At 38.7% G+C, this 16174-nt stretch overlaps 2 protein-coding genes across 2 annotated transcripts; one reads left to right on the top strand and one right to left on the bottom strand.

The window, feature by feature from the left end:
• Nucleotides 1-262: 262 nt before the first annotated feature.
• Nucleotides 263-4191, bottom strand: LOC143892708 (small ribosomal subunit protein uS12). Its single transcript, XM_077397540.1, has 4 exons — nucleotides 4033-4191; nucleotides 875-1030; nucleotides 648-774; nucleotides 263-558 (listed from the first exon to the last, which is right to left on the bottom strand). The coding sequence occupies exons 1-4, from the start codon at nucleotides 4035-4037 to the stop codon at nucleotides 418-420; spliced, it is 429 nt and encodes a 142-aa protein (XP_077253655.1). The 5' UTR covers nucleotides 4038-4191; the 3' UTR covers nucleotides 263-417.
• An 825-nt stretch (nucleotides 4192-5016) lies between these two features.
• On the top strand, nucleotides 5017-9464 carry 5-FCL (5-formyltetrahydrofolate cycloligase). Its single transcript, XM_077397539.1, has 7 exons — nucleotides 5017-5326; nucleotides 5616-5755; nucleotides 6175-6325; nucleotides 7557-7598; nucleotides 7704-7749; nucleotides 9001-9071; nucleotides 9188-9464. The coding sequence occupies exons 1-7, from the start codon at nucleotides 5053-5055 to the stop codon at nucleotides 9319-9321; spliced, it is 858 nt and encodes a 285-aa protein (XP_077253654.1). The 5' UTR covers nucleotides 5017-5052; the 3' UTR covers nucleotides 9322-9464.
• The last annotated feature ends 6710 nt before the right edge of the window (nucleotides 9465-16174 follow it).

Raw genomic sequence — 16174 nt, 5'->3', positions numbered from 1 at the left:
ATTCAAAAAATAAAGCCCAACAAAAATGAAAGGTTTAGCCCTTCTTGGCAGAACCCAAATGAGGCTTTGCTGGATCAACGGGTTGAGATTTGGATCCGAACAGTTTGATACCAGCGGTAATAAGCCAGATCTGTGGCTCCTGGTCGGATCAATATAAGCAATCACATCCACTTGGGACCGAAGTAGCCAAAAAGTGGGTACTAAAAATCAACCTTGGGAAACCTCTTCCAAGGAAATTTTAGTAAGAGAAGCAACACAGTGATAATCTAGAAAACCTCTCACAAAACGATATCCATCAACATGGTTCTCAAGTGGAGCACACTGACTTCCACAGGCAACTCTAGTTATGAAATCAAAACAAAATATGCAATTGAATTCGTCCACTAATCTAGTAATCTTAGCATTTGAAAAGGAAGTTTAAGACCTGGGCTTCTCTTTCTTCTCCTTGAAAAGTGCCAAAAGTGACACACCAGAAACTTTGACCACCTTGAACCTGACTCCAGGAATATCTCCCACGGCATGACCCTTACGACCAAACCCGGCAATCAAAACCTCATCCTGTGAGAAACATTACATCTATAAGCTATGGATATCTCTAAGGAACAAAATGATTGAAAGAAAAATAGATGGGTTTGAAAGTGCCTCACGTTTTCCTCAATGTAGTTCAAGCAACCATCATTTGGAACAAATGCTGCAATCTTCTTTCCGTTCTTTATCAGTTGAACTCTGGCACACTTTCGGATGGCAGAGTTGGGCTGCTTGGCTTCAATACCTCTGCAAAAGGGATTGAGTTTTTACCAATTTGAATTGCAATGAGAAAGCGAGATAGTGAATGTGAAGTCATCAGAGTGAAAGTGAGAGGAGGGGATCATACATTTTCTCAAGGACAATTCCTTTGGCGTGGGAAGATCCTGCGAATGGCTTCTTCCACTCATTACCAAGATGACTTTTCTTGTAAGACTTGTCAGCCCATTTCTGTCTCCTCCTGTGTGTTTTCAGCTTGCGCCCAGCTCCCATACCACGAGTCTTCCTGTGAAATTTCATGAAACAATAAAAAAAGGTTGCTTTGGCTCAAAACCCACAAACATACTGTTGTGAGACCATACATGGAATCTGAACACACAGAACAATGAGGAAATATGTATCCATAGGGTTATGAAGCAAAATAAAACTAGGGGATGTAAGCTGGGGGCAAGGAACACAGTCCAGAATTGGCAAATATTGTTGGTACACATTTCAAGATGTCTACAAGAAAGATTGGAAATCAGGATAACTGGCTGGGTTGTGGGCTGTCACTGTTTCTTTGCATCACAAAATGTGATATAGATATAAAGTTATCACTTATCACCTTATCTGCCTGAGGTGACTGGAAACAGGTGGAGGAGGTATGGTAACAAAAAGCAGAAAATATAAGCTGGTATAAAAAACACAACTTAAAGTGGAAATATTGCTCGTGTAGATTTTTTTGAATGAATATTACAGGTTTAGATTCCCAAATACCTATACTCAAGGGGTTGCTAGAAAGCACTAGGGTCATGATAACTGGCTATTTGTTTGAATGATAGTATAACCGGATAAATTATTGACAGGTTTTCATGCATCACGAAGTGTGACATAGAGGCAACATTTACCACCTTAGCTGTGTGAAATAGAGGCAACATTTTATCACCTTAGCTGCCCTAGATGGCTGGAAGCAGGTGCAGGTGCAGGTAACAAAAAAATCAAAAATATTCAAATTGAAATATGAAATTCAGTGAAGCGCAATACTTGGATGTTTCATGGGTGGGACATGATATATGTATGGAAAGAATCCCCATTTAATCAATAGAAAACATTGCCATGCTAATTATGACTATAACATCCTTCTATGCGAATCAATCTTCTCCCATCTGGCAGAGTTATCAAACAAGAGATGCAGACATTATCTCCAAACCAAAGAGAACTCATTATTTCATGGTAGGCCATACAGGTTTCTGGTGTAATGAATGTACTTAAAAGAGAAATCCTTTAATGACTTAGGTTAAATAGAAAACTAGAATGCAAGTCAAAATGTCAGTATTCCATCCCAGCTTACCAAATACAATGAACAAAAGATTATCTTATATATGTTTTCCATCTCATTGGAATAATTTCTAGGTCTAAGTCCAGATAAGGGTGAAAGTTGGGTCAATCTTTTAGAAATTTTGGTTGAGCTTACACTATAAAATTAGGTCGGGTTCGGGTTGATTCCAATTCATTTACAGCAAAAGATCAACCCAGCCCAAATTGCACCCCTAAGTGCAGCAAATTCATGAAATACCTCAAACCAGTGCATTAAATTCTTTTCTAGCAAGTAGCAACCTAAGCAGAAAAATTTCTAGAAAGAGGAAGAGACTAACAATATTCCATGTGTTTTGTCAATTGCTTCAGTACTAGAGTGCAACAGGAAGTCTCAGGGAAAGTCACAATGCCATTAAGCAGTGGCAGGTACACCCCAACCAAATGCTCCCTACTCCCTAGCAAAGGGTTTCCATACCAAATGCAGACCAACTGATGCTAAAATGTTAACATGCAAACAACAGGTCATCACAGTTGTCTGATATGACAAGACATGTCATGGAAGTATGCAACGCTTTCGGTGCTTGAAATTGTACTTTAGTAAGTTGTTGGCAAATATGGAAAACTCAAAAGCCCATTTCGAGAATTTCTTGATCACAAGTATAATTTATTTATTGCAGCCAATAGCCCTGTGTGTATGAGTCTGACCATCCAAAGGAAAAACCTAAGTTCCTAATGATGCAAAAGAATAAGATACTACTATTAACCGTTCCAATGCAATCCAAAAAAAAAAGTAAATATACAGTGCAATGTTAAAGAACCACCAAGGCCAACAGAAAATGGAAAATGATATGGACTTTTTGTTTTGGGATTGTTCCAGACCGCCATACTAGTCTTGCTGTATGTACCAAAGTAGGGGTATGTCTGTGAAACAGGCATGTCTTCCTAGCAGTTCCCATATAAAATTAATCAAAAGGGTTTGATTTTTATCACTAATGATGAAATGAATGGAAAGGAAGTGTCATCAAGAATCACGAAATGTAGCAAAAAAAAGTTGTCACAGACCTGGTGGTGCGTACCAACACCAGGTTGTTGACTCAGACAGAGCCATAAATGTTTTATGCTAATTCCATTTTACAAAAATTAAATAAGAAAAAAAAATACGGATCCCTATGTTTCAAGGCAGAAAAGAAGAAGTCACAAACAGAATTAAAAACCATACGCCAATAATAGATTTAAGAGTTAGAAGATAGAATGGACCAATGCTCAAAATCCCTGGCTGTATCTCAGAGAAAGACCTTGTTGAGCGATACTCAGACTGATCGTGAATTGGAATTGTTCAGAAAGTGGTGTCAAAGGCAAGCTTATTATCATAGCAATATGTCAAGTTGAACTAGGGTTTTTTTTTTCCACTGGTTACCAGTCCCATGTAATGCTCTTCTAATTCATTCCCCTCTCAAAGACTCAAATCTCTCTCTCACCAGCCCTCTGCCCTTCTCTCATACTGGGCAAACAAATATTCAATGGAATTTTTTAAAGTCTGCAAACATATCCTAAGTAATACAAGTTTTTGAGTGATTTATTCAGAGCAAAATCATAATACTGTAAACTGATCAACCGGTGTTCAAATCTAGGTTGGACCGAGTTTCAATACAAGACCAAACTCGACAACTCGGAGTCGACTTGCAAACTCATTTAAATCAATGGATGAACCTCACATGGTTTAGAACTCAAAGGAAATGAACATATCTTATACATTATCCCGCTCATATAACAGTAAACAAACATATCTGATAAAATTCAATATTTTCAGAAACCCTAGCATTACAAAAAAATCAAGACCCATGAATACAGAGATAACATAAACAAACAGATCTAAGAACAATTGTATAACTAAAACCAAATATGGATAAAAGGCAAGCATCAATCAAACCATAGAACAGTATCAGATGAACGGTATAAGAAAGAAAAATTGATGCAGAAATGCAAGCTTACCCCATTTTTAGGGTTTTGGGTGAAAAACTCTTCTCTGTGACGGAGGCGAAGAAAAAGAGAATGGAGGCTAGGGCTTGGCAACGCTGGAGAAAGGAGAGAAACCCTAGAAGGAACTTTATATAGTTTGGCTTCTCGCTTCGTGGTTGGTGAATTATCGAAAATACCCTTACACATAAAAATGCAGGAGGTCACACTAGGTCCTATTAGGACACTCAGATGGACGATCCAAATTGAAACAGATGAACACCTCGACTCCGATAAGAGATTCAAGTGGATCGTCACTGGGACTCCGATCCGAAGTGGATCAGTTGACACTCCTAAATGGACAGCTTGGATCAGGCAAAAACTGACCCGGACCCGCAGATCCACCCAGGCCCACCTATAAATTAGTGACATGTTGAAATTTGACTCGGCCCGTATGGTTCCTGTGTCAAAACTGGGCCGGGCCGGTTGGACCCGTGGGTGCCCGTAAAAAAAACCAAATGATCGATATTTTATATGGTGTAAGCCCTTATAGTCCCGTATTTTTCAAAAAGTCACATCATAGGATGATCTAAACCGTCCATGTGATGGAACACAGTGTAAATAGGTTGTGCCCAAAAATTCATTTCAATAGGATGATCCTAAGCCTCGATCTATAGAGGTTCCCATAAATAATAATAAGCAACCCCTCCATAGATCAGAGGGCTACGACCCTACTAAGGAAATGATTTTTTGGGCACAACCTATTTACGTTATGGCCAATTCCATTGACGGTTTGGATCATTCTATTATAGTGTGAGAATAAAATCAGCCAAAAAAAACGTATGACCTGCGGGTCCACCCGGCCTATACGGGTGGAGTCCGGGTTCACCAAATTGTGACCCCTAAAATTCCAGGTCATTATGCCCAACCCGTACCACCCGGACCCGTACGGGTTGGGTGAAATTCGGCCCGGCCCACAAGTTTGCCAGGTCCAGCTGAAATTCCAGGATAAGCTTTTCCTTCCTTTCTATTACGTCCGTTTAGGGCTTGGTAAGAATGAGAGTTAGAGATGGTCTACAAAAGGCGAAGGCATATATGACCCAATTTGGATCCACCTCCATTACCGTACCCTCCTTCTTCTATTCCCTTTCTTCGCCTCCTCTCCAACAATACCAGCCCTCCTCCAGCAGCGGGCCACACCACCGACCCATCATCAAAATGCACAACTCCCCTTCTCAGCTAGATGCAATTTATCAGCAGAAACGCGCCCTCCGCTCCAATGTCCGAAAACAACTCAAGAACATGACTCCCGCCCAGAGAAACGAACAAGGTCAATTTCAACCTCTCCAATTTGTATCTTGCAACCAAATTCAAAGTTAAATGAAAGTATTAAACGGAGTGTTTACTGAAAAGGGATGGAAGCAAAATGAGAATTGTGTTTAAGATATTTGGGGGGTCGATTAATCACTGCCCTATTTTTGTTGCTTGAAAGAAATGGCAATAAGGCTTATTGTGTGAACATCTGCAACATAATAGCTAAATTTCAGATATTTAATTTTCTTAATGCAAGCATAATTCACTTTCTCACTCACCTATTTGAAATATCGTCTTTTACTCAGATGTTGCAATTCAGAATACTGTTTTGGAAGCTTCATGGTTTCAATCTAGTACAAGATTATGTGCTTATATAAGCTGTGAGGCCTTGCGAGAAGTTGATACATCAAAAATTTTGTCAGAAATTCTCCGTGATCCTACTAATGTACGCTTTTATATCTTATTTTCTTATGAATTGTCTAAGGGGTTCAATTAAATTTCATTTGTACTGTCAACCGTGTTTTATTAGTTAGTATGGATTGACCATTTAACCATTTTCTTAAAACCGCAGAAGGAATATAATAGCTCTTCTCTGCAGTTAACAGGCTTATGTAAGTTTGCTTGTTAGCACCTAATGTGAGATTGCAATGTACATGAACCAAATTTATGAAGTCTACATAGAGAATAAGATGTAATAGCATACCACTTATATCCAGTACATGCATATTGATGTTCATTCTCAGTAATTATTTTTCTATGGTGCATTTCCATGTGCTAACATGTAGTAAAGACACACTGAAATAAAATGTGTTACATTTTGGTACTTCTTAATATTCATTTTCAAGTCAAGAGTGTCCTATGCAGATCAAGAAAAAGCTCTATGTTCCACGGGTGGAGGACAAGAATAGCCATATGCGGATGCTAAATATTTCAAGTATTGATGATCTAATTGCAAATGCGATGAATATCTTGGAACCAGCCAACTTGGATGCTGATGGAAATCAACGCGAAGATGGTAAATTTCTTAGATTTCTCATTATTATTTTTGTCTTTTCTGATCATTGCTGGGCATATTAGTTCTTTATGTTTAACTTTGCATTTCTGTCAAAAAATCTGGTGCTTTCGTCCACAAATTTTAAACCTTGACTTCAAAACTGATAATTAATTAGGAAGTAAACTTTTTTCTTCTTCTACATTTTAGATAATATTTGTCTAAATGTTGATTTGATATCATAGAAATTATTGCTATAAAGTTTATTACATTCAAGTACGCTTCAAATTATTCTTTTTTACCCTTTATTAGTTGAATAATCATAGGAATTTATGTAATTACTCTCATTATTAATGGGATTAAAGACATGAGAGGCTGGAAGTCTCTCTAGATCTTTCCATCACCTTCCGTCTCTGCTAATATGGTATCAAAGCAATACGGAAGGAAATCCTTGACTTTCTTCCAAATTGATGGACCATCTCATGAGTCACAATCACGCGAAGGAAATCTTTGTTATAAATACATAACTATAGACCTATAGTGATCTAAGGAGGGCCGCTGTAAGCAGTTGTATAACTGACATCACAGCCATACAATCTACCATCACACTGAGGTTCGAGAGTGGTCTGTCATATTAAAGCTATTGATTTAGGTATATATCATGCATTTTTTATTTATATTTGAGGCAGTTTGATTGGTAATTCTCCATTCTTCTCTATGTATAAATCACTTGCAAAATTAATTAAAAGCTTGCCAAACGCTACAAAGTGGAGTATAGATGCAAGCCAAGGACCCAACTCCATACATGGGAAGCTTTGGTAGAAATTCCACAATTGGTTATGTTGGCTAGAAAATTAACCCAAGTATGAATCTGTTGTTTAGAAACTCTATGATTCCAGCCATTTAAAAAAAAAGGAAAAAAAAGAAAGAAAAGAGAAAAAGAAACACTATGATTCCACTATATTGAAACTCCAGCTGACGAAATTCTAGTCCTATCTTTCCTTAACTCTATTTGCATTTAGGGAGGTTCTTTCTATCAGACGATGAAGGCATACCAGTTCTTCGGCTTTTGCAGTTATAGAGTCCAATTTAATGAGAGTATTATTGACAAAATAGTGAAAGATGTGCACGGTTTACTTTATTTTTTAACAGTCATTACTGGCTTGGATTTGTTCTTTTTAAAGTAAATGGATTTTGGGTGCTGCTGGTGTTAACTAGATGATTTTATGTATCTAAAGGATGTCTTTTGATACAGTTATGCAGACAAGCCACCCTGTTGACCTGTTCCTCCTACCTGGTAATTTTTTCTACCTTCTCTCGTAATTATCTCCAGCATGATTACAGACATCAAAAACAAATCTGTAGTTGGACTGCCATAATCCTTTTTGCTCTTTGTTTTCAGGGCTTGCCTTTGACAGGTCTGGAAGACGCTTAGGCCGTGGTGGAGGGTAAGATTTTGCCTCTATCTCTTGTGTAACCAGAATCTAAGTCAAGTCTTTGAATGAGATGAGTTGATTATATAACTTGTTGCACCTGTTTAGTTTACAGAAACTTCCTTAACTTTCTATTGGTTTCTCAAAGTAACGAAATATTTTCATGTTAAAGCAAATATTTAGAAAACAATCCCTCAACGCTGGTTCCATTTCCACATTTTCAGTCATTGCTTTGAAACTGCAATGATTTTGCCCCTTATTATTTTGTTTGAAATTTCTCTCAATCGATTGGTTGGGGCGTGTGGAAAATGAGAACTAGCTGACCCGGACAAACTTACCTGTGTATGTGACATTTTCTGTTACTACAATCAACTCGTTTCTCTACTCTCTTTTTTGTCGGTAAGCAAGCTGGGGTTAGGCAGACCCTGACCAGATTCATTAAAAAGATAGAAAAGATTTACAACCGAGAGAAAGGAACTCCGGAGGAGTCCCCATATATACAAGAGAGAGAGAAGGGAAGAGGGGCTATCCCCATTTGGAATATCTTCCCCTTTACAAGGGCAGTCAACTTTAGAAAAAAAATCAGCAGCAGAATTTGCTTCGCGTCATATGTGACAATCAACTAATTTCATGATCTCATATCTAGCAATCTTGCATAGATTCCCCCCAAATTTTTGAATGACACATCCCAAATTCAGGATGTATTCAAATGAAATGCATGATTTTCCAAGATCTCAAATTAACTCAAAGCACTCTCTTAATACATTTTCAAAATCTATCTCCCTAATTAACCTGCACATATCTAAGAGGAAGAAATATGTAGATCAGTGTTTAAAACCACAGATGCGGTGTGGAACGCGGCCGAAGAAAATCCTAGTCAACTTGGTACGTCGGGGTCGAGTACTCGGTTGATGAGTTCATAATTTGGGAGAGTCAAAGAAGTTTTTATTGACTTTGTAGGGCAAAAAGTGGAATGCGGCCAAGGTAAAAGGGAGTCAACACGGATGCAGGGGTGTTTTAAAACTATGATGTAGATCACAGCAGTCTCTTTCATAAAATTGATATAGCTGTTTCATGAAATTGATCCCATGCTTTCACAAACTTTAGAATCTTTCATCAAATCGGTTCTGGTTTCGCAAAATTGGTACTTGCTTTAATGAACTTAATTTGTAAAAGGGGCATTTTGTATTTATACTTTCCTCATTAGTCATCAAATCTCACGATAGACTTTGCATGCTTCTCTTCTGCATATGGGCAACTTGAAAGTTACTATGACGAATTTCTGAAGCAATATCAGGAGCTCGCAGCCAAGCAAAAATGGAAGCAGCCCCTTCTAGGTACATAGCAATCCAACACTTCTAATTCTTTCCTGATATTATTTTTGCTTTATCTTTCATTGTAGATTTCAAGAAACCATTGATCTGAAGCCTTGGGGTACACTGTTTTCTTGCAGTTGCACTATCATACTCTTTGCAGATAATGGAGGAGGGAGTCATCCCTGTTACTCCGCACGATATTCCTGTGGATGCCCTCATCTCTCCAGCTGGTTTAATTCCCATAAGCTCTGCTGCCTTGGAACTGATGTAATGTGGTAGTAGTACTCCCATTTCCTACTGTTAAGTTTTTTCCGTAAGCTTTTGAGTTGAATCCTTAACTAAATTATTTACAGAGGCAGAACATTCAAGATTAACTTTTCTTTTGGTGAATACACAAGTTTGCTTTAATCTTCATTTCTTTTTGAAACTTGGTCTCAATCAGAGAACTGATATTTAGCATCCGCGTATGGCTATTCATCTACTTTCATGGAGCTGCAAAGCAGATCAGAGAACTGTATTCTGTTCCCTACAATGATCGACATTTTGAGCTTGATTTTTGCCCCTTTTCTTAGCTGCCCATTTGCAGTCCACCAGACATGGATCATCTGTAGTGGGGCTCACTAGATGACTGGTTTGGATCCCCTATTTGGTAAGGTAAGATAAAAATCAAAGAGAGAAAAAGGCAGAAGGGGAGGAAAATGCTCAGATGAGATAAAGAGAGAAACTAGTACAGTGGCCTTCCATGGAGATGTCATGGATCAAAAATCAAACTCATCAATCAAAATCCTATACATCCAATTAGAGGGATCCAATGTGGACTGTTGCTCACGTTAAAAAGCGTTAAAGTCTGCCACATAAGGGGTGGGAATTATCCTGCAGGGGGTGCGAATTTATCATGACACATGATTTTTTATGTCATTCAAAGAGGTCTTTGATAGGGGTGTCAACGAATCCCTCGGATCCACTTGTGTCTTACTTTCTCTGAATTCGGTTCATGACCCATTTTGAATCGGACCATCCCATTTCCTACTTGTGTTGTACCCAGTTAGGGTGAAGGGTTAAGCAGGGAAGAAACTCGAGAAAAGGATCATCAATGGAACAAAAAAGCAAGAAAATAAAATGCTATTTGTGATTTTTACTAGGCTTTTTAAATATTATGAAAACAGCCCTCATGAATGAAAATAAGAAGGTATTTGCATACATTGGAGCCCTCCATTCGGATCTAGGATGCACCATCAGATTTTCTAGCTACATCTTGGCAGTGATTCAAATTGATCCCAGAACTTTAGTGCACGGATCCAATGGCCACAGTTTTGGGTTTACATAATAATTCAACCCTACACCTAAGCTTTATATAAGGGAAGTTATATTTACGCCCCTTTTCATTAATAGGGACACCCAGCTACACTGTATCTATGACTGAAAAGGTGCTGATGCACTTCACATATGAAGGAATGAAGTGAACAGCTGGGTGGTGTCCCGAGTGATGAAAAAGGGGCGCATTTATCATTTCCATTTATATAATTGGGAAATTTGGGTGGCCACCCTAGGCTATTTGAAAGAACAAAACTTAAATACCTTACCTTTGCCTCTATATTATCTCTACTTAAAAGGGAACACTTAGGTCGCCGTATCTACTTCCTCGAGTCCTTTAAAACTCCATAGAAATTAAATTTTCTGTAGCTATTAAATATCTCAAGTAATCACAGCCTTCCACAAAAAGTAAATGGTTGATGTTGGTCTGAGAGAGCTCCCACGCGATTGAGGTTAGAAAATCTCGATAACAACACAAAACTCTTGAAATTTAAGCACAGAATCTTCTAAATTTGCCTTTTGATGAGAGAGAGGGCAAAGCCGAACAAGCAGCCTTAAAGAGCAAGGTTTCTCTTACCTGAGCACATGGGTTCCACTTACTAAAAATTGTAATGATGGTTCCTACGTTTGAGTCTTAGGATCTGGTACAAGATCTCGCTTTACTACAATTTCGTCTCACATGGCATGGAAAGCAGAGATTTCCACTCACTCTGAAAACAATGTCATTTTGTATTGTGTAAAATATTAAAAGCAAATCAGACAAGACAAGTCTGTAATTTCAAGTAGGGATTTGTGCCAAAACCATTTCCCTCAATAGAATAATAGAGTTCCTTAGGTTCTATCCAGTGATGTGAAACAACTATCTATTGTTCTTTTCTACCATAGAAGTGGCCCCCATGTTTGATGGTTTTGGCTGTCAATTAGGTCATGTTTGGAACCATGATTTTTTTTTTCAGGGAATATTAGCTAACCAAGTGTTGAGAGAGGGGAAGGGAGGGTGGCAGAGGGAGGGAATTGAGAGGACGTGAGGGAGGTGAGATGATGGAAAATGGCTGAAAAATAAGGAAAACAAAAACTCTATTTTGAATGGAGTTTTTTGTTTTTCCTGTTTTTAGCACTTCTCACTCAATCCTCAGTCCTCACTCATAATATTTGTGTTTCTCTCCCACCATTTGATAAACTAGTGTTGTTTGGAAAAAAAATATTTCTTGACCAAAACATGGGAGCTTAAGGACAGTGTATGGGCCGTAAGAGCACGTTTTGCTGCCAGGAATTGTTTTTCATGGTAAATTGGGCGCCTCCAAGTAGGCAAGTAGAGCTGATATTAAATTGGCTAAAAATCCTGAAACGCCCGTATTAGTCAATTTAAGGCAAATAAGTATCGGGTGGAGATGGGAATGGTTACAATGGTAGAGGATGAACGGCGATTCGCCATAACAATTGAACAGGATAGCCAAACACCTAATAGGGCATCTGGGAGATCGGCTTGTGAAATAGAGGTCTCAAATCAAGTAAATGTTTAAGCAGCAGTGGTTTCTACTCTTTCAAATGGGAAAGGATATGTTGTTTAACCGGTTTGTTTCAAGAATCTTAGCCGACTTCATCCTCATCTCCACTTGGAGGCGCCCAATTTATCATGAAAAACAATTCCTGGCAGCCAAACAATTCCTGGCTGTAGTCATTGTAATTAATCATATGTTAGAGTAATAGGGAAGTGATATATTGGCCCCATTTTCTTCCCCAGGTCATCCCCTCTAATTTATTTATGATTATGACTACTCTTTTTACACTTCAAAGAGGTGGTCTACCTCTCTACAGTGGAGCTAGCCCACGAGGTGAATTTGTACCATATGATAGAAGAAAGAAAAAGAACAAAATGAAGGTGGCTATTACTTTCATGTATTGGGTCCAGGTTCTCTGCCTTGTGTATGTGATCAGATCCGTCTATCCAAACGAAAACAATAAGTCAGGACAGATGGCGTCAATAAAACCTTGATTTGATAATTCTAGGCCATTAATCCATCAAGGCTGAAGCCTCGTTTAGGGTTTCACACAGAAAGGCTACATATGTGATGCACGTCGACGGGACGAAGACTGTGTGGGTTACCTCATTATCTCTTATTACAAGTTCGTTGGTCTTGATTTCACACCCTTTGGTTGTGAAAGTGACTTTCCATGGTAACCAACTGTTCAGTGATCAAGGCCGTTCATCTAGGGAACTGCCGTTTATTTATTTAACAGTCAGCCAATCAAAATCTGCAATGGGACCCACTTGAAGAACAAATCTCGAACATGTAAAGCTGGGCCCCACCCGCCACTTGCTTACCTACACAATTACAAGGTGCATAAAGAAGACTACGTTTTAATGAGTTCACATGAGAGAGGAGGTGAGAAACGAAGTGGGGTAATGTGGTCGGCTGCTGAGCGTACTTGTGGGCCCTCCAAGGAAACAAATAAAATAGAAATGCAACAGCTAATAAATTTGGAGAGACAAACAAAAAAATGGGGCACTAATGGTTAAAATTAGAGATACTCTCCACCGACTATTGAATGAATGTGGCCACCAAACTCTTCCATTTTGGAGATTTTCTGTCGCTCGTGCGCCGTAATCAACGGTCCAGAAAAAATTAAAAAACAAAACAAAGAATGTCCGTCAAGAGTTGCATGCACTAAAAATAAAAAATAAAAAAAATCAAGTGATCACATTCACATAAAATATACAAGTGGTGAGACTTACATCAGCACTATCATATTTTCTGTAAATACTTTTAACCTCTTTAAATTGTTCTATAATTAAAGAATGGGAGATGATATTTTCACTCCCCCTACATTACGCGCACGCTCCCCTTATAATTAACGTGATTTTACGTGAAAAGTGGGTAACCTTAAGGCTTTTTGATAGGGGTGTTCATTATTCGGTTATAACCGAATTAAACCGAATTGATTTGGTAGGTTCGGCTCGGTTTTTTTTCCTTTTCGGTTCTGTTTCGGTATTTTTTTTTTTAAAATTCGGTTATTCGGGTTCGGTTATCTCAAAAAAAAAATCGGTTAACCAAATAACCGATATTATGGATAAAACCATTATTTTTTCAAAAAAAAGTGCTATATGGGCACTCCGTAGGATGATCAAAACCGTCCATTTGATTGATCACAACTTAATTAGGTTGTGCTCAAAAAATCATTTCGATAGGATATAAGGTTCTTTACTTTATGGAAACAATATTATCTCTGGTGCCATTATTCCTACTTCTGCAGCCATCGGTTTGCACTTTTACCCAATATGGGAAGCGGCATCTGTTGATGAATCCTAGCCCTCCGATCCAAACCGAAATATTTTTTTTCCCTCTTTTTCTCCCACTATTCGGTTATAATTATAACCGAATAACTGAATTTTTAATCGGTTCGGTTTCGGTTATCGAAATTTGATAACCGAAATTATTTCGGTAATCAAATTTCGGTCTATTCGGTTCGGTTATAACCGAACGAACACTCCTTCTTTTTTACGCCAAATCGAATGCCTAATGTAGGGGGGGTGAAAATATCATCGCCGTTAAAGAATTCTTAAAACTCCCAAAAAATTTGATCCTCATTTTAAATATTGAAAACCTACTCAAAAAATAATATGTTTAAGAAGCATCTAGGGACAAAATCGAAAGCTGACACCTTACATCTAGTGGGCCCATTGAAGGAACCAATAAGATTGCGTCTGCTCTTGATTTGTCTGGTGCAGTTAGTCTCACCATATCATTATCCAGGCACTTCGAAAATGGAGAAGCACGTGGTGGACATATGCTAGAATGAGAGGAGATTGATTGGGGGAATCTATCCTTTGCTTGGTCGAGGAGGGGAAGAAGGGTCCTCTCCATCAGGAGTGTGGGCCCCAAATTGGAGTGCTCTTTCGGTTTCGTCTTTTTCGAGGACCCAAATATTCTCCGATTGACTGAGTCAGCTCGGTCCAAGCCGATCTTCTTCTCTAGCTACTTGTTTTCTCTAGCTTTGTTCAAATGATCGGGGGCCCCTCGCGGAGCACATCACCAATCATTCTTCTCTTTAGTTTTCATGGCTAAAGAGCGATAGATGATTGGAAAATCAGCACATCCATGTTTTGATAACTGTACTAACTTTATTATACACTTCTCTGTTCAGCTATCCATAGCTTTCTTAAGAGTGTAACATATCTTAGCAACCCATTAGAGGGCTGATAAAGAGAGAAGTACTGCTAATACAACAAAGGAGTTCAAATACCATTTTTCTAAATGATTCAAATACTTCATCTAGTGGGTTCATTGTGGATGGGGCACAATCCAAGGATTTCTCTCGTTAGATGACCATAACACACAAATCAAAGGGCTGTTGAAAGTTGGTCAGGATCATTTTGAATCCCTTATCAGTTTGGATCATTTTCAGAGCGCGTTCCAGATCCTACTTTTTGAGTCTAGGTCATGATCCATTTGGAATTAGATTATCTGTATAATTAGGGCCCTAGGTCCTACTTTAAGAGTGCCCTAGGTCCTACTTCTACATAATTAGGGCTTAAGGTTAGGGGATGGAAAGAACTATGAACACGTCAAAATATTCGAGATTTCTTCCTTTTCCTAGAGGATTACATCCAGTAAGTAAAAAGGGGACCGATATTGCACACCATTATTTAGCTACATGACAGTTGGTCACATGTTTAGGACCAACTGGGCCTCAAAGATATTTTAGAGGCTCATAAAGATTCATTTACAGGCCGAGTCAAAAAGGCCTCTATGAGATCCTAACAACAACGGAAGAAACTCAAGAGAGGAGAATTGTTAGGGAAACAAAAAGGGGGAAATGTAATATTATATATAGTTTTGAGTAGGTTTTTTTTAAAGTTAGGAAAATACCTCTCATGAATAGACATAAATGAACGGAAATTTGAAGGATCATTTTGTACATTGATGCTCTCAATTCGATCTAGGATGCTCTATCGGAATTTGTGGTTACGTCTGGGTCACATCTGAAATAATTTCGGAGTATAGGATATGGATCCAATGGACACAGTTTGAATCATACTGATGTGCCCAAATCTTTGTCCATTAACGTTCAGATCCTTTGAATCCATCTAACCTTCTAGTCGCTATTTATGGGCAACTGTTTATCTGTTGTTGGAGCCACAAAACGAACCATTTGGATCATTTAGAGTGTCTCGACTTACAACGATCACTCTTGTACACAAAGAGAACTAATATGGTGCCCGACCGTGAAAACAACAAGGGCGGAGAGAGAGAGAGCCCCTCCACCCTTGATTTGCAATCCAGCAAAAGCTGCCTTTTTTGACTTTTTGCTGGATCGCAAATCAAGGGTGGGAGTTCTCTCCCTCCGCCCTTGTTGTTTTGACGGTCGGGCATCATATAAATTCTCGTACACAAATATAGACCGTTTATCAAGTGGAACCCTGCCCTAACAATCTCCCAGACTGAACCACAGCAATCATTTGATCAAAGAATTTTCAACAATTGACAGTTAAATAAAGTTGAAAAAAGATCTGCATCCAATTAGATGATCGGAGTCTTGGGATCATCATCTAATTATGTGATTTTATATCCGTAGGCCATCTAACTAGAGGCCCACAAAATAAACGGTCAGGATCTCATACAAATCCTCCATCCACAACAACAGAAACAATGTTTAACACCCCACATAGTTTCGGCTAGAAAATAATTGTTGGAAGTGCAACAAGCCCCAGCTTTGAGCCGTGTGGCTGAGCCTAGCCGACCGAGTCGAGCTTAGCCGTTCAGGCCTCCAAACATGGTGGGACCCATGACTAGCCACAAACGAAGACC

Source organism: Tasmannia lanceolata, unplaced genomic scaffold, assembly GCF_043159265.1.
Source record: "Tasmannia lanceolata isolate RefF3 unplaced genomic scaffold, GAP_Taslan_0.1 ptg000015l, whole genome shotgun sequence".
In the NCBI taxonomy this organism is placed as follows: Eukaryota; Viridiplantae; Streptophyta; class Magnoliopsida; order Canellales; family Winteraceae; genus Tasmannia; species Tasmannia lanceolata.
The sequence above is the reverse complement of the archived record's forward strand: the minus strand, read 5'-3'. Positions and strand labels throughout refer to the sequence as shown.

Bases quoted from the DNA above. Each gene is read 5' to 3' on its own strand.
- 5-FCL (XM_077397539.1), top strand. From the start codon at position 5,053: ATGAGAGTTAGAGATGGTCTACAAAAGGCGAAGGCATATATGACCCAA. The intron at 5,756-6,174 runs GTACGCTTTTAT...TGTCCTATGCAG, and splicing joins TTCTCCGTGATCCTACTAAT to ATCAAGAAAAAGCTCTATGT. The intron at 9,072-9,187 runs GTACATAGCAAT...GTTTTCTTGCAG, and splicing joins ATGGAAGCAGCCCCTTCTAG to TTGCACTATCATACTCTTTG.
- LOC143892708 (XM_077397540.1), bottom strand. The intron at 775-874 runs GTATGATCCCCT...TCCCTTTTGCAG, and splicing joins GGAATTGTCCTTGAGAAAAT to AGGTATTGAAGCCAAGCAGC. The intron at 559-647 runs GTGAGGCACTTT...TGTTTCTCACAG, and splicing joins TGAACTACATTGAGGAAAAC to GATGAGGTTTTGATTGCCGG.